This window comes from Larus michahellis, chromosome 3, assembly GCF_964199755.1.
Source record: "Larus michahellis chromosome 3, bLarMic1.1, whole genome shotgun sequence".
Classification (NCBI taxonomy): domain Eukaryota; kingdom Metazoa; phylum Chordata; class Aves; order Charadriiformes; family Laridae; genus Larus; species Larus michahellis.
Genome location: NC_133898.1, coordinates 71,030,196 through 71,057,320, shown reverse-complemented (window position 1 = coordinate 71,057,320; position 27,125 = coordinate 71,030,196). Strand labels below are relative to the sequence as shown.

At 37.1% G+C, this 27,125-nt stretch overlaps 1 protein-coding gene across 20 annotated transcripts in view; it reads right to left on the bottom strand.

Moving 5' to 3' along the window:
* EPB41L2 (erythrocyte membrane protein band 4.1 like 2) overlaps positions 1–27,125 on the bottom strand; it is a 121,802-nt gene that overhangs the window by 6,181 nt on the left and 88,496 nt on the right. For 2 of the 20 annotated variants that reach the window (XM_074580715.1, XM_074580714.1), the window contains 12 exons: positions 24,385–24,557; positions 22,017–22,198; positions 17,567–17,629; positions 14,643–14,789; positions 13,174–13,278; positions 10,192–10,338; positions 9,075–9,128; positions 8,306–8,866; positions 6,295–6,417; positions 5,683–5,781; positions 3,521–3,601; positions 757–895 (listed from right to left, as the gene is read on the bottom strand). In XM_074580715.1, the coding sequence (XP_074436816.1) occupies positions 788–895; positions 3,521–3,601; positions 5,683–5,781; positions 6,295–6,417; positions 8,306–8,866; positions 9,075–9,128; positions 10,192–10,338; positions 13,174–13,278; positions 14,643–14,789; positions 17,567–17,629; positions 22,017–22,198; positions 24,385–24,557 (1,843 nt within the window). In that variant the 3' untranslated portion in view covers positions 757–787. Of the gene's footprint in view, positions 1–756; positions 896–3,520; positions 3,602–5,682; positions 5,782–6,294; positions 6,418–8,305; positions 8,867–9,074; positions 9,129–10,058; positions 10,339–11,532; positions 11,617–13,173; positions 13,279–14,642; positions 14,790–17,566; positions 17,630–17,830; positions 17,864–19,820; positions 20,469–22,016; positions 22,199–24,384; positions 24,558–27,125 lie in introns of all 20 variants that reach the window. The other 18 variants (XM_074580719.1, XM_074580718.1, XM_074580734.1 and 15 more) reach the window with 17 other exon arrangements.

Sequence of the window (27,125 nt, the reverse complement as noted above, 5' to 3'; positions counted from 1 at the left end):
TCAACCAGTGTGACAAGCAAAGGAAACATGAAGCTTTATGCACCCAAATGGTTACTGAGTGCAACAGTATCAGTGCAACAGTAGATTTATTCAGTGTTCATTCTGATCTTTCTATTGAATACGTCAGGTAGAGATGGGGTCCTTTTGGTTTTTTTTTATTTTTTTCCTAGAATGAGGGCCTAATAAAATGTCATTCCTTGAAATACCTCTTTCAACTGATAGGAGGCTTTAAAACTTGAGTTTGCAATGCATTTACCTCCTTGCCTTGGAAAATGGTAATGGGTAAATATTTCAGTGTGTTTAGGATTGAGAATTAGCTGACTAAATTAAAATGTCCAAGTGTGCCCTTTCACTACCGGGAAATAAACATAGTCTTCCCAGTAAACAAGCAAAATGTAAGGCAAGGACTTCAATTGTACAGGTAAACAGAAAAACGTGACACATCTTTCATGTTTTGCAGAAATAGCCCAAACTCACTTTGATATAAACTACAACAGATTGACACAACATCGTAGGAAATGCCATGAGAGCGCTGTGACAAAACTGGTAGACATAGACAAGAAAATTTGCAATTAAAATAATGTCAGACTGGACTTCAGATAAAAATTCTCACACTAGTAGTCTAATATTAGTGCCTGTTTCAACTCATCGTTTTGTGATAGCAAAGACACCCCATATTTTTCAAGCCTTTTATTACAGAACACAACAGAAAACCGATGCTACGTTTTCCTATGTTAATTACATACATAAGCTTACCTGAAGTATTTGCTTGAGGACATTTTTGATTTTATTCTTCATCTTCCTCAGCAAGTTCAGTTTCTTTGTGCACCACCACTCTTGTAACAGACATGTCAGGGTGCTGTTCTTTGGCTTCTTTGATTGCCTGTGCCAGGGCCTGCAAATGTATTTGAAATATGTAACTCAGCAACAGCAAGAGGACATTCATGTGGGGCCACAGAATGGGAGAGCAGCATCGGAAAATTTGGTTATAATTGTCCTGAACTTGAGAGGGCTTGGGATAAAAAATGAGAAAAACCAAACCAACCCCTCAAACACAAAACCCAACCAAAAAACCTCCAACAAAACAGTATGATAAAAATTTATCAAAATTTCCAGGAAGTAACAAATGACCATAAAGTTACCCTGTAACTTTTATAGCTCATTCCAGGAGACAAAAAGTATTCTTATACCCCAGAAGTTTTTGAACTTTTGCAACAGATCTAGCAAATAAAGAGTTAACAAGAATGTATATAGTACAGAAAATTAACAGTTGCCTTCAGTTTCCTGAACAAAATAGAAGGATACTTTGGCATCTGTACTAAATATGGTACTGAAACTCTGCAAGAGGATCGTAATAGAAATTTCCTTAGCAGAAGAATTTCCTTTTTTTTTTTTTTTTCATTTTACTAGTTCAAAAGAACTTCTCTATCTTAACACAGGGAAGTGTACATATAAGTATTAATCAGTTTCTTATAATCCCTCCTCCACATTTTAAGAAATTTTATTTTCTTAAGAGGTACACCAATATACACAGCTAGCACCTGGACTAGATGATCATTGTAGGTCCCTTCCAACTGGAATATTCTACTCTATTCTGGGCTTTACAGTCAACCACATAAGAGCACCCTCTGAGGCAGGAAAGGCAAAAGAGCACCTAGGACTTCTATTCCTTCCCCTGATCTAAATCTTATTTCAGTGAGCTGCGCTACTGTTGGAACACAACACAAGAAAATAAAGGAGAAACCGGAAGGCATTCTGAAAGCAACAGTAAGCTCACTGTTCACCTTAGTATCATCCACAACTAAAAAACCCCAAATATAATAGAAGGAGCAAGAAAAATAAAATGCAACAAGAAGGTTTATCTTAATTTAGAAAAGTGAGTTTCCTGAGCCATAGGTGGTAAGTGGGAGAAGAAATAACTAATTCTGAAGAGAGACTGGAAACACCAACATTAGCCATCTTAAGTGTTATATGATAATGAATCTGAATTCCTATTAAGGAAGTATGTAAAGAAGTGTGCATTGGTACAATACTGATGTTTGATGATGTATTATTCCTAATAATTTTTTATTAGTTCATATTTTACAATATGCCAAGTGTAATCTCTGTAGTACAAATAAGGATTTAAAAGAAACCTTAAGTCTCTAATTGTTAAATGACAAGTAATACAAGCATTTGTATCTGGAAACTCCAAATTAAAATATTTTTTCCTATTGAAAACTGTTTTAGTGATGTAGGGAGCTAAAAACCAAAAGAATAAACATCTAGCATGTAGTTTTGCATTTAACATAAGTTTACATTACATCTCCTAAAAGCTGCTTACTGTTGCTTTAAACTTCATTGATTAAAATCGTATTTTGTACTTCCTTTTTTATAATTTAATTTTTTGCTTCATTACCCATTCACCTCAAAACAAAGAAGGGCTTAGAGAATTGTCTGGTATATTGTCTGGTATTGTGTGACCTTTCCAGATGTCCAAAGTGCATTAAACGTGTGTCAAGGCAAACAAGAGCCATGCCTGATGCTGAACAGCCCTGTCATTTAATTATGAGTTTCAAGAAGAGATTCAACTTGTCAAGAGCCACTTTCTGAAGGCAAATCAAAATGTGAAATTAAATTCCCTGAGAGCTCTCAGTATATTACAATTAAGAAGTTAAATTAAATCCTGTTATGTTGATTTGTGTAGCCTTCATAAAGTTAGAATTGGATTCACTGCAACTTTATGTAGAAGGTAGGCTTTTCCACTTGTATTATCCAGTGACTATTGATCTACTTTATTACTACAGTATCTTAGATGTAAAATCATCTAATCATCACCACAAAGAATAGATAACTGCACTTTCTCAATTATTCTCCTGTGTATTGCTTAAATTTAGCCTTCTTAATTGGGCAGGCAGAGGTGATTTTAACCTTAGTTTCTAAGACATAGTAAAATATTGCTTTGGTACTGAGAGAGATGAAAGGTACTTACATAAGATTCCAACAGATGAACAATTACTTTTGTTATACAGAATTCTATAAACACAAGTCAAAAACCTATTTTTTAAATCAAGCAGTTTATGCTTGAAGGTATTTCAAAACTTTCAGTCAAAATGAGTGCTGCATTCAGATGTTGCTGACACAACGCAGTAGAGACTCCCATCTATCCAGATTAATGTATCAAAACAAGATTACTTCAGTAATGCTTCTACTCCCAAATGGCAAAAGCAGCACTAAATGAATCGGGTCTCTTCCAAAAAAAAAAAAGCAATCCATTTAAAAACAGTAAGAAATCCATCCACATGATCTATGATGCAAAGTTACAAATGCTGTTTTTCTTTCAGTTATATTCTAATGGCTCCTTTTTCACAAAACACTTTGATCGCTTAACAACTTTGCCACAATTAACAGTCTCAGCATCTTTCTATGTCCTCTTATTTAACTTCTCTACCTTTCTCTAATTTCTGGTTTCTGAAATATGATCTAGATCTCACTGGACTACAAAAAGCACATTGTGTGTGTTGACAGTTTACATGCTCACCTCATCATGGTCAATATCTGCATCTCCAGTAATGACAATGCGCTTCTCAATTCTTGTTTCTGATACCCCACCTTTTACCATCTACAGATGGCACAAAAAAAGAAGAAAACATCCTTGTAATTATCCTATACTGCCACAAAGCACTTTTTTCTGTTGCACTAAAGCAAATACATTTCTGTGACTGAGTTGCAATTAGTAGTACATACATATTCTCGGTGCTAAATCCTCCTTTCCTTTTTCAGTTACACAGTTAGTCAATTCTAGCAATGCTAAACTTCATAAAAACCAAGCAATAGAGAATGCCTTCTGTTACTGAAGCCCGAGTTTGATACGCAGACAAGCTGGAATTCCAGCTTCTTCCACCATATAAATCTGGCAACAAGGAAATCCCAGGAGTCTTTTCTTTGATTTCAACCTATCTACCATCAGCCTCTTCTCAGTCTCTGAAGAATCCTATGCCATTAAATACAAAGATGATCCGGTTTTCAGTTCTGCCATTCATGTATGTGCTGGTTTTGGCTGGTTTGATTCTATCCCCCATCCCACCAGGCAGGGAGCAAGCGAGCGGCTGCGTGGTGCTTAGTTGCCAGCTGGGGTTAAACCACAACAATGGACCTTAGTGAGATACTTTCGACATATTTCACATTGCTGATGGAAATAATTTTGTGCTTTGTTTCTTCATTTCTTACTCTAGTGATTAAAAAATTTTAGCTTATAGAAAAATTCTCACAGAAATAACATTAAATGCTTCTTTTTTTTAAAAAAATCAGCCTGTATAAGAGGAAATAATAAACTACCACTTAAGGTAAACTGACCATATTAGAAAAGATCCAAGATAATTCTGTTAGGAACAACATTAGAATATTAAAACTATTTTGCCAGGTGACTTTATCAATAATGAACAGTTTGGGATGTCAAATAGAAAGTTAGTTTAGAAAATTCAAACAGTCAGTAAGAAAAGATAAGGATCTGCTGTTGCATTAGGGTAATCCCAGTAATTTTTTAGTAGAAGACAAGACTGAAACCATTGTCTTTAACGGTTCCTTCCAAAAAGCAACATTACTTGATATCTGAACCTGACAAATAAACGCACATTTTTTTTCACCCTCTCTAACTGCGTTAGCACAATTTATTGAATAAACACTTTTTCCTAAAATGGTGGTGGCTTAATGATTACAAAAGGGAGCAGGAGACTGAAATGGACCTGTTGACTAGTCTGTGAAACAAAACACACATTTTAAATTCTAAGCTTACTTCATTTCATGTGACTTATCTGACAATTTTCCAACATCATCCTTCCACTGTCATTCTGTGAATACAACTTTCAATCTTAAGAACATTTCGATCTTTAGAATATATATATTTAACAGATATCCAGTGAGCAGTGAATTATTGTTCCATTCTGCGATGATGTGAAACTTTCTGTCTTGAAGGGAAAAAAATCCCAAACTCTCACCCTATGTTTCCCTCTTCCCTTTTGCTTTACCTTAAATAATACCTTCTGTAATTTTCTTGGAAAACTATTTTAAGAGTTCAAAGACAAGAGTTCAAACTTATGTTGTTGGGCACCCCTAAAATTTGTTAAATATTTACATAAATCAATAATAAAAATAATCATTATTGCACTCTGGTAGTTCTAACATATTCTGGCAACGTATATCCTTGCAAAGTAATCTAGTGGTATGATCTGTTTTTAAATATGCTCTAAACCTAGCAGCACAAGGATTATCAACACAAAGGCTGAGAAAACATTGTTTCAGTTCATCCTTATAACTGATGCCATTAGCAAGGCTCCTGTGGACCTCAGACAAATCATTTACATTAAGAAAGATTCTGTAAGATATCAGTGAGTGATGATAGGACTGAAACTGTAAAAATTCAGGTACACACTCATTTGTCAAACACAGAAATAAGACCCACATGAAGTACTAAAAAAACTAAACATGTTTTTCTCCTTTTCCCTCTCCTGCTTATTCATTAGGGCTTCTCTGTTCAAAATCTGTGTACAGAAACATTAACTCTCACACATGCCTGGAATTAATCCAATCCATTTCAAGACAGCTTTCTCAAAGAATCAGCAGATGTAAAACACACTTCATGTAAGACTTTATTTTGAGAGTTCGGGGTTATTTTTAGTTCAGAAAGACATTATTATATTTTACCTTTGTGATGTGTGTAGTTGTGGTAGTAGAAATTGACTCTGATGTAATTGTCTGTGCACTCAGCAGCACACCAGCATTGCCAGCAGCACTGCCATCAAACTGTAAGGAAAAATAAAAACGGCATTTTTGTATTTTGGCATTTAAAAGCTTTGTTTTCACAGGAGAAAAGGCTGGTTTTCTTAACTAAACACATTCTTTAGTTCAGTTAGAACTGCAATCTAAATAGAGGCCATCCAAGTTTACCACGCCATGTAAGACTGTTGTTATGGTTCATTCTTGTGGAAAATTTATGCTCAAAGTTACATGTTCCTTTTGGGAACAATGAGATATTTTAATCAAGTTTCCAAACCTAAAAATGAGTTATACCTTTGCAGACAGCAACTAAGCCCTTAAATTAAAATAACAAACAAAACCAAAAACAAACAACATTTAGAACTTCAGAAGTAATATTGCTTTGTCTACAAAAATTTCACTTACCTAATTCACAGCCAAAGTATATCTTAGCTGCTAGAAAAAAGTATAGGCTTTTGAAAAGCATTTTTTGGACATTCTCTGTTCTGTAACTGGAATAAAAACCAGCTTGCAAACAATGTAATATCCCAGCCACCATACCTGTGGAGATTCATATGTGATAGTTTTAGTTTCTGTTTGAACAATTGGAACTTCTTTAGTGGAGATTTCAGTTCTCTGTGTGGCATCTGAAATGGTTACCATCTCTGTTTTCACTACTGGAGGCTGTGGTGCAAGAAATAACCAATCAATTCAAAAGACAGAAGAAGGTTTGTAAAGTGGACCAAGAAAACACAACCGAAAGAAAATCATAACTGTAAGGTAAGTATTTGACTGTCTTCCCCATCAAAAAGCATGCAATAAATAAGCAAAGTGAGATGAAGACTAATACACCAACCCTCTACTATCTACATAACCTGGCAGGAAAATTTAATCTCCTAATAACTGAAGCTCTGTGTTTCAGCCAACAGTACATACCACAAAAGGCAACTGCTAAAACCAATCTGCAACACAGGTTTTGAAAGTGTTTAAAAAAGCACCACTAGGAAAAAATATTAAAAAACTCTTAGTTTGCATGAAGACGCTGATAGCTAGCTCAGATGCATAAGCTTCATATTAGAATTAATCCTGGAAAATATCTATCATTTCTCTGTCAAACTGCAAATACGGACTAGAAATTCCAAGGAAATTACGTATAAGTTTAATTTTTGAATATGTACTACTTCTGGAACAGAAAAACAACTTTGACAATTGGATTTTAAGCACTCTACATTCAATGTATTAATTCTGGAAATCAATGGCTTCTTTTGACAACAACCCTAGAAAGCCATCTTAACCATTTGGAGTTAGTCGTTGTCTTTGCAATATCACAAAGCAATTAACCAGGGGTCTGCAACCCAGTGAACTTGTGACATTTTACTGGAGCACATTTTCAATATATTTAAGAACTTAAAAAAAAAATCTTGGTATCTTTCTAGATGCATCAGTTGCTATCTCCTGTTGATTTTGGATGCATATGAGGGGAAATCCCAGAGGGGGAGGAAAAAAAAAAAAAAATTCCTTTCTTTCTCTCACGTATATTTGCACACACAGCAGCCTTTCTCCCCTTCCTCCAAATTAGCTATGTTTTTAGGAAGTGTGGGTGCCTGCAACTTCTAAAGGTCTTATAAACTAATTCTTTCACATCATTAATCAGAACATCCGTGTATGCAAAAGACAACAAAAGAAAGAAGGTAAGTTGTTTGGATTTAAGTACAAAGAAAAAATAATTTGCCACCATTACAAGCACAAGCAGGTAGAGATAACTAGGAAAAAACGCATCCAATTGTTGAAAAACTCAGCAGAAAACCATGCCAACTTCACAGAGAGAGGCATCCCTGTGCTCCATTTTTTCCCCCTTTCTGCTTCTTTATAAAGTTTGCCCAGTAATGAACCCTTTAACCTTGTTTGGCTTGAAACAACTGATTGTAAATGGAACCCATGCATGTTTCCCTAAATACCTATTGCACTAGAAGACTTCATAGTAAGATCATGCTATACACCTCATCCCTTTACAATGCAGTGTTCCCAGCTATGCAATTTCTAGACATACTTATTCTAGTCTACAACACTTTTTAAAAATAAAAAAAATAAAAATAGAAAAAATAATGAAAAGCAGTGAACAACGGGGGGGGGGAAAAGTAACAAAAATTTGTGACAGGTTTTTCTAATTTCAATTGCCAATAGCTTTCCAATCACAATTACATGTCATAGACATTACATGTCAAAAACAATTGACAAATAGACAAGACAAGACTTAAAACATTGGAGACGTGTAAATAATAAATATACATTATGTATTTGCATATAAAATAAGGGGGAGATCAAAAGGAGATGTCAGTCTTCGGAAGGTTTGCCTTACTGGTGATTTTCACTCAGTTCTAGCAAAAAGTCAGAAACCATAACTGAAGGAGACAGAATTTCACTGCTCATCAATGGTTTCCCCTTCCAAATGATCTGAATCTTGTTGGCTGCCTGAAGAGTTGGAGGAATAGGAGAAGAAGAAAGGCAGGTATATTTTCACCCCAAGAAATATCTCTGCTTAATCTAGTTGTCAAACTGTTCTACCATTTACCTCAGAACAACAAATTATTTGTGGTGCAACATCAATGTCAACATGAGACACATCTCCATTGAGTCTGAGCTGTTCCTCCTCCTTTTCTTCACCTAAATCTTGCTTAATTTCCTCTGACAAATTCTTTTCTTCTGTAGCTATGGTAACTGCATTTTCCTGGACCAAATCTTCAGTTGTAACTTGTGTGTGCTCAACTGGCACACTTAGTTTACTGCCTTCTGCTGTGGCTTCCACATGCTGTATTTTTTCTTCATGTTCTTTCCTTTTCACGTCTTCCTCTTCTTCCTGTTCTTCCCTGATGACTTCCTCAATTGCCCTATGATGTGGCTGGTATTCTCCCACCTCTTCATCCTCACTCTCACTACTACTGCTGCTGCTGCTACTATCTGATGGCAATGATGAAGAGTCCTTTTTTGACAGATGCTCCACCTTACATGCTTCCCCAGCATCAGTGGCAACTTGCATTTTCCCTTTGTTGGTTTCGTCTACGACTAGTGTTTCTTCTATCCCAACCTCTGCCTGCTTCTTCTCCTCCACTATGTCCAGAGTCTCATGTGAACTCTGCACAAAAAACACGGATGAGGAAAAACAAAAGTAGAGTATATGAATAAATTAAAACGATGGAAACAAAATTAGCTGATGGCTGGTTCATGTCATGTGGAAGACAAAAGATGGTTGTGATGGTTAACTGAAAAAGGAAGGAAAGAAAGAATGAAGATGGATTGGAAGAGTTAGAGCCAAATTTAACTATGGAAAAAATCAGTAGAACCTTATCAGCATCGCTGACTCCAGTACAAGGCCCTTCTGTTCTGGAAGCATGTCTCTGTGAAACAGAAAGCAATCAGAGGACAAAAATCAATGCATAACTCTTTCCAACAGCACAACATCCTCCAAGCAAGCTTTTAAGAACGTACATACTTGATACTAGACAGATACTGCGTATTCACTGCAAGATTCACATGGAACTATGCTCCTTTCCTTCCACTTCACTGAAACATTCCATTCAAAAGTAGGTAAGAATTATGGACTTTATTTATTGGGATAAGAATTTAATTATGAAAGACTGAAAATAAAAGCATGAATGCACTGGTCAGTGATGCTAAGGCAGTTATTTCTCTTAGTTAAATCAGGAATTAAAAATGAATAATATTAAGGAAAAGTAAAATAACCAAACTATTTAGCATTCTACTATCAGTTTATCACCATAGAAAAGAAAAAAAAAGACTTTAAGATTTTATTAGTTGTTCATCTCTGGTCTGTTACTTTATGAAACTTAATGAATAACAAAAGGGAGATTGTTTAGGGTCGTACTTTGTCAGAATAGCAATACATGATTACCAAGATGATCCCATTAAGATTTAGTTTGGAGCCCAAATGATGAGATTAAAGCAGTTATACTAGTATTAGTTCCGTAACAAAATAATCTGCGATGGATATCACAGAAAGCCCACCGTGAATTATGTATTAGGTTGGTTTTTTTGATCTAACGTACTTTTTAGTGAAAAGCTTGCAGCAAAATTTGAGTGCAAACGTTAGAATACAAAGGTCAACACATCATCTGTGACTTAATACTAGTTTTTATTGCCGTTTACTAACCAAAGCACCTACAGAGTGTAAGCCAGCGCTCCCGGCGAAGGTTAAACAAGCACCGACTAATCTTGAGCGTTGCAGATACAGAATTCCTGTCTCTAGCTGGGTCTCTCCCTCTCCCCGGGTCTCTCCCTCTCCCCTCTAACGCAAGCACCCGGCTTACCGGCTCCGATACACCAGAAGCAAGCTGCCGGCCACCTTTCTGCCATGTTTCAGGCGTGTGGGGGGGTGGGTGAGAGCCCCAACCCCCCGCCCCCCGCCCAGCCCCCAGCGTTGCGCGGCCGGCGGGGCAGCACCTGGGGCGGCGGCGCGGCGCAGGCGGCGGTCTCTTCCCCCGCAGCGCCCTCTGCTGGCCGCGGGCGGGCGGCGGCGAACGGCCCTCTGGTGCTCGCGCCAAAGCCCTCCTTACTAAATAAAATGGACGTTATCTCTTCTTCTAGGCTCTAGACGAGTTAGAGAAGGGAAAGGAAAGAATTAAAGAGTGACGGACGGAGCGGCAGCCACCTACAAGGGAAGGTCTGGCGAGAGAGACAGGCGACAAAGAGAGGGATGGGAGAAGGCTGCGGGAGCGCAGGGGCACCCGGCTCCCGAAAGGAGAAGTGACACCTGACGCACAAAAAACTGCTGTCACCACAACACACAGTCGTACTCGAATGCTGCACCTCGCCACCAGGCATATCACACGGTAAAAATGAAACACAGTAACATTTCCATGCATTTTCCAAACAGAACAGTTTACTTGGGCAGTAACTCTGTATTTACTACTGGGATTTTTCTCTTTTAAAAATCCATTTTTAACACCTCCTAAAGCCTAATTGGCTCAGAGCTTCAGGGCAGTCAGATACATTTGCTTTGAACAACGCATACCCACAACACTGATATGAAATTTTCTTTATAATATATGTTATATATTTTTTTTTTTTCCAAATGCCTAAAAAACCAAAGCAAATTTGTTTCTACTAAAGAATCTGTTTTCAAAAAGCCTTTCCCATTCTACTAGGAAAACTTGTTTTATTCGACCATACGTAACAGGGTACGTTGCTTTAAAGCATAAATCCGTTTCATAGTCAGGCCTATTTTCTGTAGTACTATAAATCTGTATGGTAAAGCAAACTTAAAATTCACGTGGGTACACAAGCCCCTGAAAAGGCTGAAAGTCTTTGGTTTTCCTTCCATGAGCTTTTGCATTAAGTTAGAAGTAAAAACAGTTAAAATAAAAAGCCAATAATGTAACAAATACCTAAGATGGACATAACACACATTTTGACAACGTTCAAGAAGACACATTTCTGTCCCGGGAAACGTTAGGACAGCGGCTGCCGGCAGCAGCAGAGGCCAGAGGAGAGCCGAGGTGGCAGGCAGACAGCTGCGGCCCGCCTGGACCCACCGGGTGAGCAGCAGTGGAGGATCTAAGCCAACATTAAGTTACGCCATGCTACTGCGCATATACTACACAACACATAACATACAGCATGCAGAAGAACAGAGAAGGAAAAGAAAGAGAACCCCTATATTTTTTTTTCCCCTACAATAAAAAGTCTGTTTCAAAGATGGCTAAGAAAATTTGTTATGGATGCAAGTTACTAAATCCACCCTCATGCACCATTCAATGTCCATCAGGGCAATGTGGTCCTCACCCCACTTTCTTTTCCTAGTTTACTGCGCCCAATAAACGTCATGATACTGCTTCTACCAGTCTCTGGTACCACGTTTTCCAACCGCTGAAAGCAGTAAAAAAAAAAAAAAGGCAGTGGGGAAAAAAAAAAACAAGTGGTCAAACTGTGTGCATCTCTCTCCCCATATATGCATATAATAAAAGACAGGTGCATAACACCCATCTTTTTTGCATTTTACCAACTCCAAACTTTTTGGTCTTCTAATCTTTTAAAAGGAAAGCCCCAGTCACACAATTTGTTTAATAATGTAACCCCTGTTCCCTGAGGGGGCATTTAGTAAAAATAATTAAGTGTACAGATAGAATTGGCACTTTTCAACAAACTACTGTAGTGACAATAATGTATCAGCCTGTGAAGATGTTTAAATTTCTAGCAAATTCCTTCTGGGACACAGTTATATACACTAACATGAAATACTGTTTACAAGCGGTGGGGGTAGGGGAGATGGATTAAAAAAAAATTGCAGGTATACATAAGATAATGAAATTTCACATATTAATTTGTGACATACATATCAACATGTCACAATACCTGTTATAATTAAGTCACAGATGCTGTGCATTTGTGGGAGTACGGAGATACAGAAGTACAGTGGCACAAATGGGATGTACTTAACATTTCCCATACACAGAAAATTACTTATTTGCAAGTATATTCACTGGTGCAAAAGAAGGAAGAAAAGAAAGAATATGAGCAGTGACATCCTCCTTTATTCTCATCTATTGTCCAACTATCCTAAGACAGGCAAGGAAATACACAGTCCAGGAACGGGACTGAGCAATGTACTATTCTACTAATACCAGCAAGTTTATAAATCGGGGGTAACAAAACACTTGAACACAAATTTATCTACATCCATCAGCAAATAATTCAGGATGGAAATACACTGCTTCCCAGACCTTGCATTTATATATGTTACTGAAATAGGACTGACAGCTTTACATTAACCTGCCTTTGTCCCAAATTGGTGGAAAATAGTCCAGAAGTGATGTAAAAAACCAACATCACAATTGCTACCCATTATCACTGTCACGCTGGTAGCAGTCCCACTGGTTATATAGCATTTTCCACTGCACAGATGTTAAACCAGCTTATGGGGGAGAAAACCTCCCTCTTTTCCTGGATGAAAAGAGAGGTATGGAAGTGTAAAGGTACTCAGAACGAGGCTGCCTTTGAAACGAAGCTTCTTCTACAGCATTATTGGTTTGAATAATGATTAGACAGTGAACACGTAAAGCAAAAGATTTGTGCGAAGTGTCAAATAACTGCAGACAATTATTTCCATATAGAATGGAAATACATGTTTTGCTGTCACTCTAGTCACATAAAATACAGTAATTTTCCAGTGAAAAAATGGTTTTCTTTTCAAATAGTAGAACTTCACAGCTAGTTTGGTGTTAAAGCTTAATGTTGCTGGCATTCATTTATGTGTATATATATACACACATACACACACAGAGATCCTGGTTTACAACTCAACCTTCCCCTTTCAGTACTGGCTTAAAGTTATCTCCATCAGGGAAAAAAAAGGAAAGAGAAAGAAGTGCCCAAGCTAGCCCACAGCAGATACAGCAAAAAGGCAGTAGGTTTCAGGGCAGCCACCTTATCGGTTTCCTCTGGTTTTGCTCCAGCAATCCATGGCATTGCAGTCCATTGCTTCTCCTTCCCAGGCAGCGTTTTCACTTGGAAAATGTGGTCTCCTTTTTTCTATTTGGTTTTCATTTTATAAAACCAGTGTAAATCAACAAGCAATGAGACAGACACACAGTATACATAAACATAAACCCAAACCATCTGAAAGTGACAGAACACACTAGATGAGTGGAAAAAAATGCAGATAAAAGAACTTGAAGGGGCCTCAACTTCAACACAAAGAAGTCAACATAGAAAATACACACAACCACATAACAGAAATTAAGTTACACTTTTACATAAACATCTATTTTAACCAAAAAGATATTTATAGCTTTTAAATGAACCAATGTGTTGTGGACACTTGAAGATTTGACCAGCATTTGTACCTATGCATATACCACTATGCGTAGAAATATTCAGGTACCTACTCAGAAATCTGAGGAATAATTTCTTGGCAGTAACCGTAAATTAACAAAATAGTCATTAAAGAAGTGATCCATACATTCAGTGACTGCATTATCTGTATGCACATACAGCTCAGATTGCTTAAGCATCTTATTGAAATAATGTCTTATTAACAAGAATCATTTGGTAGTGTCAAGCAACCTTAATTGAAAGTTCACCTCTCTGGGGACTGAAGAGAATACTTAAGAATTTAATGGGATAGGACAACAATACATTTAAGAGGGAAGGGTAGAAACAATGGTGGAAGAAAAGAATAACAACAGAAGAAATTCATTGCTTTCAAAGATTGATTTGTTCTTCTACTATATGAAAGAAGCAGCAAAAAACTTCTCAAAAAACCTAATAGTTTCACAACAGCAAGAGAAATTTATTTGGGTAGTTTTCTTGACACAAGCCTTCAGGACAATATTTCTAGAAAATCATTTTCCAAACTGCTGTTTTAAGGTTCAGTCAGGAAGGAGGTATACAGAAATAGGCGACAGACTTTTGGAGACTAAGGTGAGTAAATTTTAACAACTACATTAAGTATGTCCTGAAGAAGTCAGCACTGTAAATTAACTGATCATAATAAGGTCCTTCTGAAACAACTGTGTGTGTGTTTATGCACAAGCTGTCTATGAAGAGTGAGAGAGGGAAAAGGAGGGAAAAGCTCTACTGTCACTGAAAAGTTATCTCCATCAATCCGTGTCAATCAGAGTGAAATTTAAGATGTCCTTAAGACAGGAAAATACTGCCATCACCTTGATTTTTTTCTAGTGATTTTAATTCAATTGTTCTTGTAGAAGAATAAAATTCCACACGTTATTTAAAGTCAGGTCCAATGGCAAGTGGTAAGAAGTTAATGTATACTTAGTATAAACAAATATTACATTAGCTAAAGAAAGTGTTAATCTAAAGGACAAACTGCATTTACTGTATTACATAAAGGGTTGTACGGAAATGCATGCAGACAAGTGTCTACAGTGACATACCCCTTGTGTCTGTAGGGACAGAGGTGTGATACGCCGCTTTTCCCACTCATTTGGGCGTGGTTCAGGTGTGGATTCCATGAAATTGCGCTTGAGCTCACTAATGCTAGCCTGGTGTTTCAGTAAGTCGTCCTGGGTCTTATCCAGGTCCTAGCAACCCACAACGTAAAACAAAGTAGGACAAAACACGACAACAAAAGCAAACTTAACTGGAAAAGAAAAAAACAACAAAAGAAACCCCACCAAGGAAAGTGCCTTGTGTCTGAAGAGCTATTCTTCTCTGGAGTGCCTTAAAATAAAAAAGTTTAAGGCTAGAAGAGAACTAAGATTTTTTTTTTTGGGGGGGGGGGGGATTGTTTTTGTAATGAAGGGCCACTCATATGCTGTTTCTTTCACATTTTAAGGCAAAGGAAAAATAATGCTGTGCATGGTTATTTAACAGAGGGCTATTTTCATCCAAAACTTGAAACTACCAGTCCTATGAAGCAATAACAATTTCCACTAGTTGCTTGCTCTCATCTAAAATTTGTAAGCACAGCAGCAAGCATTCTGGGGTATCGCACAACTAGCATGACTGAAGGCAGCTGTAAAGAATAGTCTAACCCAAGAAGCATTATAAAAACACATCTTTGCTACAGGGCCAAAGATGCAAGCAACTAACACCTGCTTAACTTCAGAGGGACTACTCACTGCGCCTGTCCTGTAGGCTTCAACTTACTGGAAGAATCAGAGTTAAAGACTTAAAGCCTGATACCTGCTGATTCCACATTTGAGAACCTGAGAGCAGACACAGCACGCAGGTAGGGATAGTTCTTGTGCACACCAACGCCGAAAAGATGCACTCTCTAAATTACACCTACCTAGGCAAGTGCCAAAGGGGACACCACAGCGTGAATATCAAATTAGATTTTGTGATGACCCACTGAGGCTAAACTGTAACACCTTGGATCAAATAATTACAAGCTAGTCTTTTGCTTTATACCAGATGCAGGAGCAGACATAAGGATCAGTAGCTATACAGAAACAAAACCATTCTGTTAAGTAGGCAAAAATCTATCTGCTTAGGTCTCTTCGAAATTCATTATCCTTTAAATACAACTCTGGGCTTTGGTGGGAAGAACAGATTTCAGTCTTTCATGATCTGTCCTCCTTCCAGCATGCCAGGTCTTGAGAAAAGCCTATGCTGGTTATGCACACTTTAACACAAGAATATTTTTTCAGTATTCTGTGGTGAAATTCAAGTTTAAGCCTCAGATCCATTTTTAGTATAGAATTAAAAGATTGAAGATTAAAATGGAATAATATCAATGTAATTATTAATGAAGTTTTACCAAAAGAATGTAATCAGATACAATAATTTAGGTAAAGCATCTGTGTTTTGTACAAAGAATTCATGTACTTTGTAACAGAACATTTTGACATTTAGTCAGTGCTCACAATGCAAAGACACGCCATCTTAAGTCATGAAAAATCCAAACCCAATACAAACTCATTAGTTTCTGATTTCTTTTCACTGAAGCGTGTTCAGCACCAGTAACAGGTTGGTGCTGCACATCTATTTCCTTATTCTGCAAATATTCACACATGCCCGTTGAACACTAAGAACCTCTCCCCTTCTGGCAACTCAGTAGGTTCATATTGTCACAGGACCAAGGCTTCACTTTTAATCTAGGACAAATGAGACATTAAATATGTCCCCCTAAAGTATGTATTTTCTAAGCGAACTAAAACCTTATGCCAAAGGCATTCCATTACTCAACTGAAGCTCGTAACAATCACGTCTTAATTTTAAAACCTGTCTTGGCTTGACACAAGGCACATTTCTTGGACTTGATCAAAGCACAGTTACGCAATGCACACTTTCAGTGCTTTAGTAAGTTATACACAAGCAAAGTTTCAATAGTGATCAAAAGCTGCAAAAAGCCAAAAAATGTATTAGTTGGGTTACTGCGATCCGTACATCTCCATATTACTGAACAAACCCAATGATTTCTGAAAAGACAGTTTTTGTGACGAAGGGAATTATTTATAGCCCCATCTGGATGAAAAAAAAATACATTAAAGACAGCAGTAGGATTTTCTAAAATTTCTTCAGTTACTAGTTTATGTTATTAACCACAAGTTAAATGACACCGATCATAACTACAGTCTTTGATAAAATAATCCAGGTTAACAGACTATATGGAAATTCTTATAACAAAAAAACTCTACTTCAGTGACAAAGCACTACATGCTAACATACTCCGTTGCTCTTTGTTGTTGCTTGTCTTCAGTGAAAACCAATCTTTAGGAAGCAAGAATTACTTCCATTTGAAAAGTGGAAAAAAAAAAAAAGAAAAAGATTTCAGACGTATATCTAAACATTGCCCTTAAAAATCCAGTCCTCGCATACATTTCTCAAAGCTTCTAAAATCAATGAGTATCAGAATTAGTTTCTCCATAGTTCTATCACTGCTTGTGCCTTACTAACTCCATTTATTCAGATAATATATTTGATAAAGGTTGATTAAACTGGTGAAAACTAGAAATGCTGCTCAACAGAAGATGCACACATCGAGAAGCTATGTATAAAAATCCCATTTAGGATTATCTAAATAGGGCTATTATTCCCAGTTGCCACCTTGAAAACATCAAAACATCTAGCAAAAATATACAAAATGTACATTCAACATCCAAGCTGAGAGGTTTTTTTGGTTTGTTTGATTTCTTTGGTTTTTTTTTTGTTTTTTTTTTTTTTTTGTTTTTTTTTTTTAAATTTAAACTCAGAAACTAGATGATAACATGCAACATTTCCAAGCTGTTTTTCCCCCATGCACTTCATGCACTGTGTCCACAACAGCCTGCAAGTGACCCCCCCCATCCCATGCAGTCTGGCAGCCCGTGAGAAAGGAAAGTGTTTCTTATATGATATACTATGATATACAAACCTCTAACATTAAATTGCTATGTCTGACATAAATATTTTCCCCGTCTACTCTCAAGGAATTGCTCTGTGAAATTAAGCCAAAACACACACACACAAAAAAAAAAAAAAGAACATAAAATGTACCAGCAAGTAAATAAAAAGTTAAATAAAGGAAACAAAACGGTATGGTGAAAAGGCACTATTCTGATGAAATCCACAGAAAATGTAGGGTGCTAAGAAGGCAGGCAGCTACAATCAGATTTAATTATAAAAAACAATCATGCACCTTCTGCTGTTCTTCTTCCTCTTCAGATTCCACCTATGTGAGCACGTGGCAAATTATCAAGAAAAGGAACTGTTAATATATGCTGACAGAGTAACACAGAGGCTTCATCTCTTTGTAAATGCTGCAAAGTGTGCTATATTTACAGACCTTTACTGTTTCGGCCACAGATGTTGTTGAAATTATTAAGCGACCTTGGTCTTCCTTCACCTACATTGTTGTAGAATGGCTGAAGTAATATTTGGCATAAGTGGCATGAAAAATGGAAGCTTCACACTACGTCCCTTTCTTGCTGTACTTTTCCATGTTTTCCCAGATGGAAATTTAACGAGTATAGACAAAAAAAATGATATGCATAATTTCTATGGTAAGCGCCTTAAACTTTGCAACAAGTTGAAGGGAAAATGGAATCTAATGCATGAGTTCTTTTGGTGAGAATCTAGGATTCAAATCAAACACCTAAATGCTGTATTTACAAACTGTCTTAATTATTTTAAGAATGTTGCTGTCTTTACCCATCCCCCTGTTTAGGTGAATATATTCTTCCTCAAACTGCAATGCACTCTGTTGGGAATGACAGCTAATCTTCCTATCTTCCCTACAAGTATTCTGAATGCCTTAAGGAACAGCATTCTTTAAAAAGCAAACCACTTCCTAGACTTTCCACAGGTACAACTATGAACTGCTCATCTTAGGAAAAGCTGCATTTAGAATTCAACACTGTGCAAGTACATAAATTTGGAGAGGGGTTTACTTATTGCTCATACTGTTGCATTTTGGATTCTGTGTGAATGCACACATGATGTGATACATAATCGCATTTTTATTCATTTCTCGCTTATCTGAGGTTCTATTTTCTGCAAATTTGTTTTACAGATGATGGATTGAATTAGGCTACAGAGAAATTGAGAAAGTCTTTAAAGTCATGCTTTTCATCATTTAAACTTAGATTAGTGTTTTTAATGATATCATGTTCTATTTAGCTTGTTTTTAGTATGTACATTGTATTGATTTAATCAGTTTATTAACAAACTTTGTTAAATGTAACATCGAAAAAGCCTTCTCCTTTTTGATTCTGTAATATTTGTAACATTCCTTTGAAGAGCAAAATAACCCACCTTTTTCTAGTAGCATTGCTGTAACATGCACAGCAGACATAAGGAAAGGAGGCATTTTGTCAATGACTCCAAATGATCAGAGCAATGTATTAGTGTGACTGAGGCTTCTGTACAACAATATTAACTGTGTATTTCAAGGAATGTTCAGACTTCAGTCATTAAAGTCTGACACAACCTGCAATCCCAGCTAATGAACGAAATCAGTCTTGACCTTAACCGCTGACAGAGATTAATAAAAGCACTTCAAAAATAAAAAGTACCTTGGACAGACTCAACTTTGCACACACCCTTATAGAGCAGAAACATCTGAAATTTGGAATAACAAAAAAGCCAATTTTAAAGCATTCACAATTTTCTGAATTCAGCTTTTAGGAATTTCACTTTTCAGATCTAAACAGAACTTTGGAGAGGTGCATTCCAGACAACGCACGCTGGAGACATGCATTTTAACACCCATAGCACAAGTAGCACAACTTGCAAATAGTAACAAGTAATAATATATCTATTATTACACAGCACTTTCAGTATTCAGATTTATGTGCTGGTAAACATTTTGAACTACAAAACAACTCTACCTGCAGCTCAGTATCTGTGGAATCTAATGAAATTATGCATGCTGCAGGAATTCAGGCAGAAAAACCACCAACTATCTATGGACTAAAATCCTGCAATGGCACTGTTTCACAAATGAGAAAAGTTAGAAAGATACAGATCTACACGTACATATGTATATATGTATGTGTGTATTTATATATACAGGCATATACACAGACACATCCCTATACCAGGAAATGTGCAAAACTGAGCAAGCCTCTGGGAGCGTAAGCATAAAAGCTATGTGCGAGTGTCAACATTTAAGCAAGAAAATTACACACCTCCTCTTCCTCTGCTTTGTCATTCAGGTCATTGTCACTAGAGGCACTAAAGGAAGTCACCTTAGGCTCCAGGTAGCAGAGGGACAGAGCAAGAGGAAGGGAAAGTGTGAGTGAAAAAGGAATAGACTGGAAAGCAGACAGAAGCAGCACAAAGATGAGGAGAAAAGAGGGGATAAAGGAAGGAGAGGTAATAGGAATATAGTGCTGAAGGCCAGGTGGGAGGAAAGAGATGCAAACATCAGGAAGGCTAGGAAAAGTGATATAACCATCCTCATCAAGCAGCGAATGGAAACTAAAAGAAAAGCATCTGATAAAGCTGAAGGAGACACACAACTCAGTGCTTTTGTAGTCATTTGTATGGATTTTTCCCTCCACAGCAGGGGAGCCTTGACTAGCTAGCTGTCCTATAGATTCAAAGATATTATTCGGTAAAGCTATTTCATTTTTATTATGATCTGGTGTTTCTTTCATGGAATTGCACTCTGAGATGTCTGGGATGGTAAGGAGGGGCTCTCCCACGGGATCCTCCTCCGAAATATCTGAAAGCATGTCCATCTCAGGGACAGGTGACCAGTTTGTGAGATGGGATGACACAGAATGCATGGGTAGTGATGATGGGTGTACGTGAGTGAGCTGAAGAAAAAAATTCTGTGCACAGTGGAAAATGAAAGCACAACAAAATGCAAGTTTGAAGGCACAAAAAGAGGGGGAAAAAAAAGAAATTATTAGTTAGTGAAAATTTTTACTTAGAAGCAGGGACAGCTCTACTAACGCAATAGAAATGCCAAATGAAAACAGAAATCCCCTTCTCCTTTACAAGCAGCCAACTTGTTTACTTCTGTGGATTATGAAAGGAACCCATTACTAATGTTTTGTTCTCAAGCTGTAAAGAACTGGGCACTTTTGAACTGTAATAGTCAGTTACAACAGATAGAAGCGGACAGACAGTCAGAGCTTTGGCAGAAAGGTCAGGGGACAGTGCAGTACACAAAAGACAAGCTGGCACTTTGATTCTTGGGTTTATAACCATTTCCTCTAAGACTTAAAGAGAGCCAGAAAGGAAAAGAAGCTTCTGCACTAGGGGGAAGAGAAAGCTGTTCACAGAATTGGCATGTGTAACAAAACCTTACTGAACAGCTTCCTGGAACAATTTCCCAAAATACTGCTTTTTTTTTTTCTTCTTTTGATTAAAATATAGAAAATACTGCCACCTTGAAAACAAGGGAGTTTCACCATTTTACCAAGCCCTAAGTCAAAACCTAGGAATTTATTTTACCATTTTTCTCCCATAAAGAATCTCTCTGCGTGCCTTTTTCCTAGAGTAATCCAAAATTATTTCAACTTGCCAGTGAACAAAAAAAATGCAACAGTTGGTATTTGTTCCCTTCCTACACTTGAATGCAGTGGAAACACATGAACCACACAGAGAAACTCAGCAGTCTCCCCAAGAATCAAATGGGTAGCTAACTTGCAAAAATGTTTGAAAATAAAATGACTCTTTAAATAGGACAGAAAGTTCTGGAGAACTGTCAGTAAAAGAAATGATCTCCAAGAGAGAAGAGCAGCAGATTTTTGCTGACGCTTTGGAAGGAAATTTTTACATCAAATCACACAAGATCTAAAGTTAATTTTTTTATCTATTCCCCCAGTAGCTCAAACAAACAAGACAAGTAAATGGTTGTTTGCAACAGGAACACACCAAAGTACTCAACTTTTCACAGAAATCTATGCTTCAGTCAATATGCAAGTTTTTAAAGGATTAAATAATTCTGCAGTGGCTACTAAAACAAAACTGTTACCTATGGTAATTAAACACAGTCATACCCAACTTTGTAGAACGTACACAACTATGGATGTACGAACAATTTTTTTTTTTAAAGTCTAAACAAACTAGGTAAATGAATAAAACATTATTTACTCTTTGAAACATTTGTTTCAAAAACTTATGCAAGCTTAATGAGGATTCAAATTAAATTTACAGCAATAAAAGAAGGCCTATGTCAGTGACATTCAGAAGTTTGTATTCTCTTTTGCTTACATGCACTTACATTAAGTTAAACCCACAGAAAGTACTTGACAATTTTCCTTTAATATTTTAATACCACGTTCTGTATGATACTCACAAGTGATAGGCACTAGATAACCACACATGGACACCACATGAACAAATAATTTTGGTGTGAAAGTTATCCATACCTTTCCATCCTGAGTCAATTCTAATTGTGGAGTTTTGACTGGGCTTCCATCTTCTTCTTCACCACCTTCTTTTAACTTGGCCTGACCAGCAGCTTCAATGTCAAGGATTTTATCTCCAGCAGCCTGTCCTCCAGTAGTAGGCAAGCCTCTTAACAGACTTTGGTCTGAGATACCCGTGGGAGCTATTAAAGAACAGAATAATTTTGGTTAGTGAGGGAAAGTTAGAACATTTTGGTTTTAAGACGTCTTAACAAAATGATTTTATGGTGATGTCAGCAATGAGCAACACAGGCTAGTTACTGAGTAATACATTTTTCAGCTTCTTGACTGCACAAAATTCTATGGTTGCACTAATATGAACAGCAATGTACTCTTGTCATATAATGTGCACTTACCATGCGAGGGAAAAAACCCCTCAGAATATCAGATAGGTATTTAATTATCAACCTTCTGATTAGTCTTGGAAGACAAATTGAAGGTACTGTTCTTGTGACTGTGTAAATCACCATAACAAAAGAGACAAAAATGCAACTGTGTTTTGCAGAAATTCACTATTTCGAGAGGACTGTTTTAACACAATATAGAAATAGCTATGCATATAACTGTCACAGTATTTTTATTCTGGAACCTAGCAAAACTGCAGAAACAACAGCTCAGTGAAAGTAAGACTTTTCCTCATACGTTTGCAGAAAATGGAAGGGGGCAATACCTGAATATGTATACTTGAATATAGTCAAAGCACAAGAGAGTGAAAGGACTTAAATTAGTTTTTTCACTTATTTGATTCAGCATAATAGGATTAATGAGCAGGATGGCTTTTTTTAAGTTAGGATGACTGGCTCAGTCAAAATAGTAGCAATGAAAACCAGGAGAATTAATTAAATTAAGTAACTTTAATAAACAGCCTCAGCTGCATATCAGAGACTCCCTTAAGCTACTGAGAAGCCAAGGCCAGCTAGTGGCAAATGAGGGATTTGGGATGTTAGGCTTTTAGGGCCTCTTTAAGTAGTAGGTTCTGCAATTTGAGTGGCAAGTAAAGCATTTCTTGGATATACATCCCGCAAGTTCCAGAAGCAGCTTTTGGCAAATCACAGAATAATTTAGGTTGGAGGTCAGCCAGTCAGCCCCCTGCTCAGAGCAGATCCAGTTAGACCAGGTTACTCAGGGATTTGTTGAGCTAAGTATTGAGCATATCCAAGGTCTTTCTAAACAAACAAACAAACAAACATCTTATTTCTAACTGAAGTTTGCTGTGTCTCATCTTGCAGGCACTCCCCATTGCTTTATCACTGGGCATCTCTGAGAAAAGCATGGCTCCATCTTTTCTATACCTTCCCTGGAGGTAGCTGTAGACAGCAATATCTCTGAGGTGGGGATGAACCTTTTGGTTGCCACAAGGACTCATCACACACTACAAGCACTTTTGCCTCTTATTTTTGCTTAGATTCTCAGAAGGTAAGACTTTGTAGGTTTCTCAAGCAAGTGTCACAGTTTGCTCGTTTGTCTCAATATAGAAAAATGAGTAATTGCAGAAGTCTTCTAAATGAAAGATTTTCAGAGAAAATGGTAAAGTTAACAGCTGAATTGTAGATAAGTCATACCATTGTCACAGTTCACTTAAATTCAGGCATACACAACTTCACTAGAATAAAAGTCAAGCTTCATATGATTTTTTTCTCAAGAATTTTTCTACTTTATTTCAGAAGCAATTTAGAGTTAAACATGTGCTTCTACATCTCACACATACTCCTACTATACCTGCCTTTGGAAAGCACGCCTGTTTCCAATAAAGGAAACCAGAAGGTATTTCTGCTCAAAGAGACCAGACACCATTAATGACACAAAAATTTTAGCTATTCAAACAACCTCAACATAAAACTTGTTACTAAACACAGAAGTAAATAATAAATATACTAGAATAACAATATACTGAGTAAAATGATACAAAACTAGAAGAAAGAAAACTTGTTCTGCCTTTTCTGTTTGTTGTAGAGAGGTACTCAGGCCAACCCTAAGCCCAAAAGGTGCTGCTGACTAAGCAATTCTAATCAACAGCATATAGTGCCTATCCCATAAAACAGATATGAGTAGTGAACACAGATGCTGTATGTCCAATATAGAATCCTCCATATATTCACAGCAGTACCATACAACTTAGACAGTGGCTTAACTTACTGTTTACATCACCTAAAATCGACAAATAACCAAAGTGCCTACTCCTCACATCACCCATCAGAAACTCAAATTCATAAATTTGTGAATTTACATTCTGGCCATCCGTAACGTCAACATTTTTGAGTACTGGTCAGATCTGAGTGACAACAGATAATGTAATCATTGCACTGAAGGAATAAGTCCAATTTCATACCTCCATCAAGGCTCCTGGAAACACGTTTGCTTGAAGTGCGCTCAAAGTACGGAGCTGGTCTGTCTATGAGGTTGCTAGCCTGTCGTGTCTGTGCTTGCGTTCGTCCACTGTAGCGGAACTTGGAACCCAAGGTTAGAAACTTTGCTTTTGGAGGTTGTTCTGGCGATACAAGTCTAAAACGTAAATATGAGAAAAGTCAATTAAAAAGGCTATATTTTATGTATTTAATGAGATAGCTTTAAAGCTAATTTTTATGTTTCAACTTTAGTTTACTGTGCATGATTTGTGCATTCCAAGAAAGGATTCTAACATAAGCTCTGAGAAGAACTTCTAAAACAATGCACGTTATTTATTATTTGCAGTTGGAGTTGAAGTGATGCTGATAACCATCACATTTTCCACAGTATGACTAAACATCTGGGATCCTTATCTTCTGGTGCTGTCTTGGTTAAACAGTATTTTTTCCAGAAAGCTGAGGCCATTAGAGGTTCACGTAGAATACCTCTCAGATCTCTCTCCTTAGAATGTTACTTATTGTAGAAACTACACATCCCACTTCCGCTGTCTTTCCTATATTCTGAGGTACCAATACAGCAGCTGCTATTCCTCAAAGTTACGGAATGGCATCTCAAAGCTGCATAGAAGGCTGTATCAAGTGAACAAAAGCTTGAGATGGCTGGGAAGTTGTGACCGAACAGTAAGAAGTTTAACAAGCTAGATTCTGACTCCAGTTTCTTTACAATGCCATTTATAGATTTGTATAAGTTGATGCTTGCTGGATATAAGGAGGGGGGGAGAAGAATAAAGCATATTGTGAAAAGGGTGAAAAAGAGATTAATTTACAAGTGCTATTAATGTGAGGTATGTATGTTTGTACCAAAGTGTTATTGTCAGAAAGTTTAAGTAACAATGTGGCAGAATTTGCTATGAGGGATTCCGCTTTGTTCCACCAGTTTTTGACACCACATGAGTTTGAAGAGACAGGTCCTCTATACCTCCCTGAATTTCCTTTAGTATGACATCTTCAAGCTCTTATTCGTCTAACCCTCATCTGCATTGTTTGTTCCAGCGCCATCCTTGCTGATAGGATAAACAATCATCACTGCAGGAACCTCTTCTCAGCCTCAGCCCGTCTAGAAAGGTCCTTGATATTGTCCTTGGATCAATGTAGTGCTGCAAATACATGCTCACCCAGCATGGCAGTCTCCATGGCCTAGTCTCCCTCTGTATAAAGCCATCAGACTATTACAGATAAAGCTTTTTGATTTGAGGATCTGCAAGGAATGAGAAACTCACTGAACATCAGCTTCTTTCAAGCAGAATCAGCAACTACTGTACCCTTTGTACTTAGGATGGCACAAACGAGCAACCAAGACTTAAAAGTATGCTGACTTTGTTCTACTCTTTTGAGGCATTTGCACAGGGAATATCTGTGTCAGTGGAATCTGACCCAACATATATTAAGACAGTATCCAGTGGTGGGTTCTGAAAACTGCCAGTCATTCTAAAGATATTTCAGAAAAACTGAAGGATTTTCAGATACTTAGCAAAAAGAGCAGTGAGCTAAGCAGAAGGTTACCATTTTCTCTGAGAGGATGTTTACAGCTTTGTCAGCGTGCTAGCCAGAAGGATCCAATCCTGCATGCCTGAGATGTATACGCAAACACCTGAATCCTAATCTGTTCCAACACATTTTTAAAGAAAACAGAATTCAAGACAGACTAATCCACCCTTCTGCACTAAGTCCACCTACATAATAAAATCACAAGCATCTGGAGCTTCACTTTCACTGCTTCTATAAAGCAGCCTTATGCAATCTTTGTGACAAATTATTTCTCCACGTTATTTCCAAGAGAGTGTGTATTATGCATTAAGAGGAAGAAGGCTAAGAGGGTTTTTCCAAGGTTCTTTCTGTTCTTTTCCAGTCTTGGCAAGGCTACAGCATTAACTGCCATTTTTATCTTCCACCCTGCTGAGATAAACTTTTAATCTTTTAATGTGAAAAAAACAAGAGAACTAATTACTTCCTGATTAAGGGCATTTGAATGGATTTTTTGTATTACAAGCTTAATTACGTGAAATAAATGAAGAATATGCTTTTACCATTTTAAGACATTCTGGGGAAACAGTGAAATAATCATGGAAATTTCAAATAAAACATGATAAAGTAGAATTATAAGCAGGTTTCTGCAGCCATTGGTTAAGATCCAGAGTTGCAGACTCTGCAGACAAAAGATTAATGTAGGTACATAGTCTGACTGGATTTCTTAAAGCAGATTGCTGCTCTTTGAAAGTGTTACTAGAATCCTATAAGGTTGAGCTGATACAAGTGAATTCAATGCCTATTGGTTGTCATTTTCAATACAGTTCATTGCAAATTTTTATAAGTAACTTCCCATACGTTATAAGAAGATGGATCATAATGCAATTATTTCAGAAAAACTGAAACATTGCAAAAGACAACACAAGGAATCTTACAATGTTATATAGGGCATGCTAAGAGATCTGGTATATCTAGATTGAATACAATTTTCTGTGGTATCACACACAAGCTTTATACATGCTCTGAAAGATCTATAGTCTCTTGGACTGTAGCAATTGCTTTCTGCTTTTTATCTTTGGAGAAAAATAGAGCTGGATTTATTTTACTGTTTTTAAATCAGGATGAGAGGTTCTGAGGATTTTCTGTCTGAGGACATCAGTGGAGTATATGGATTTTACAGAATGGTTCAAGTATTTCT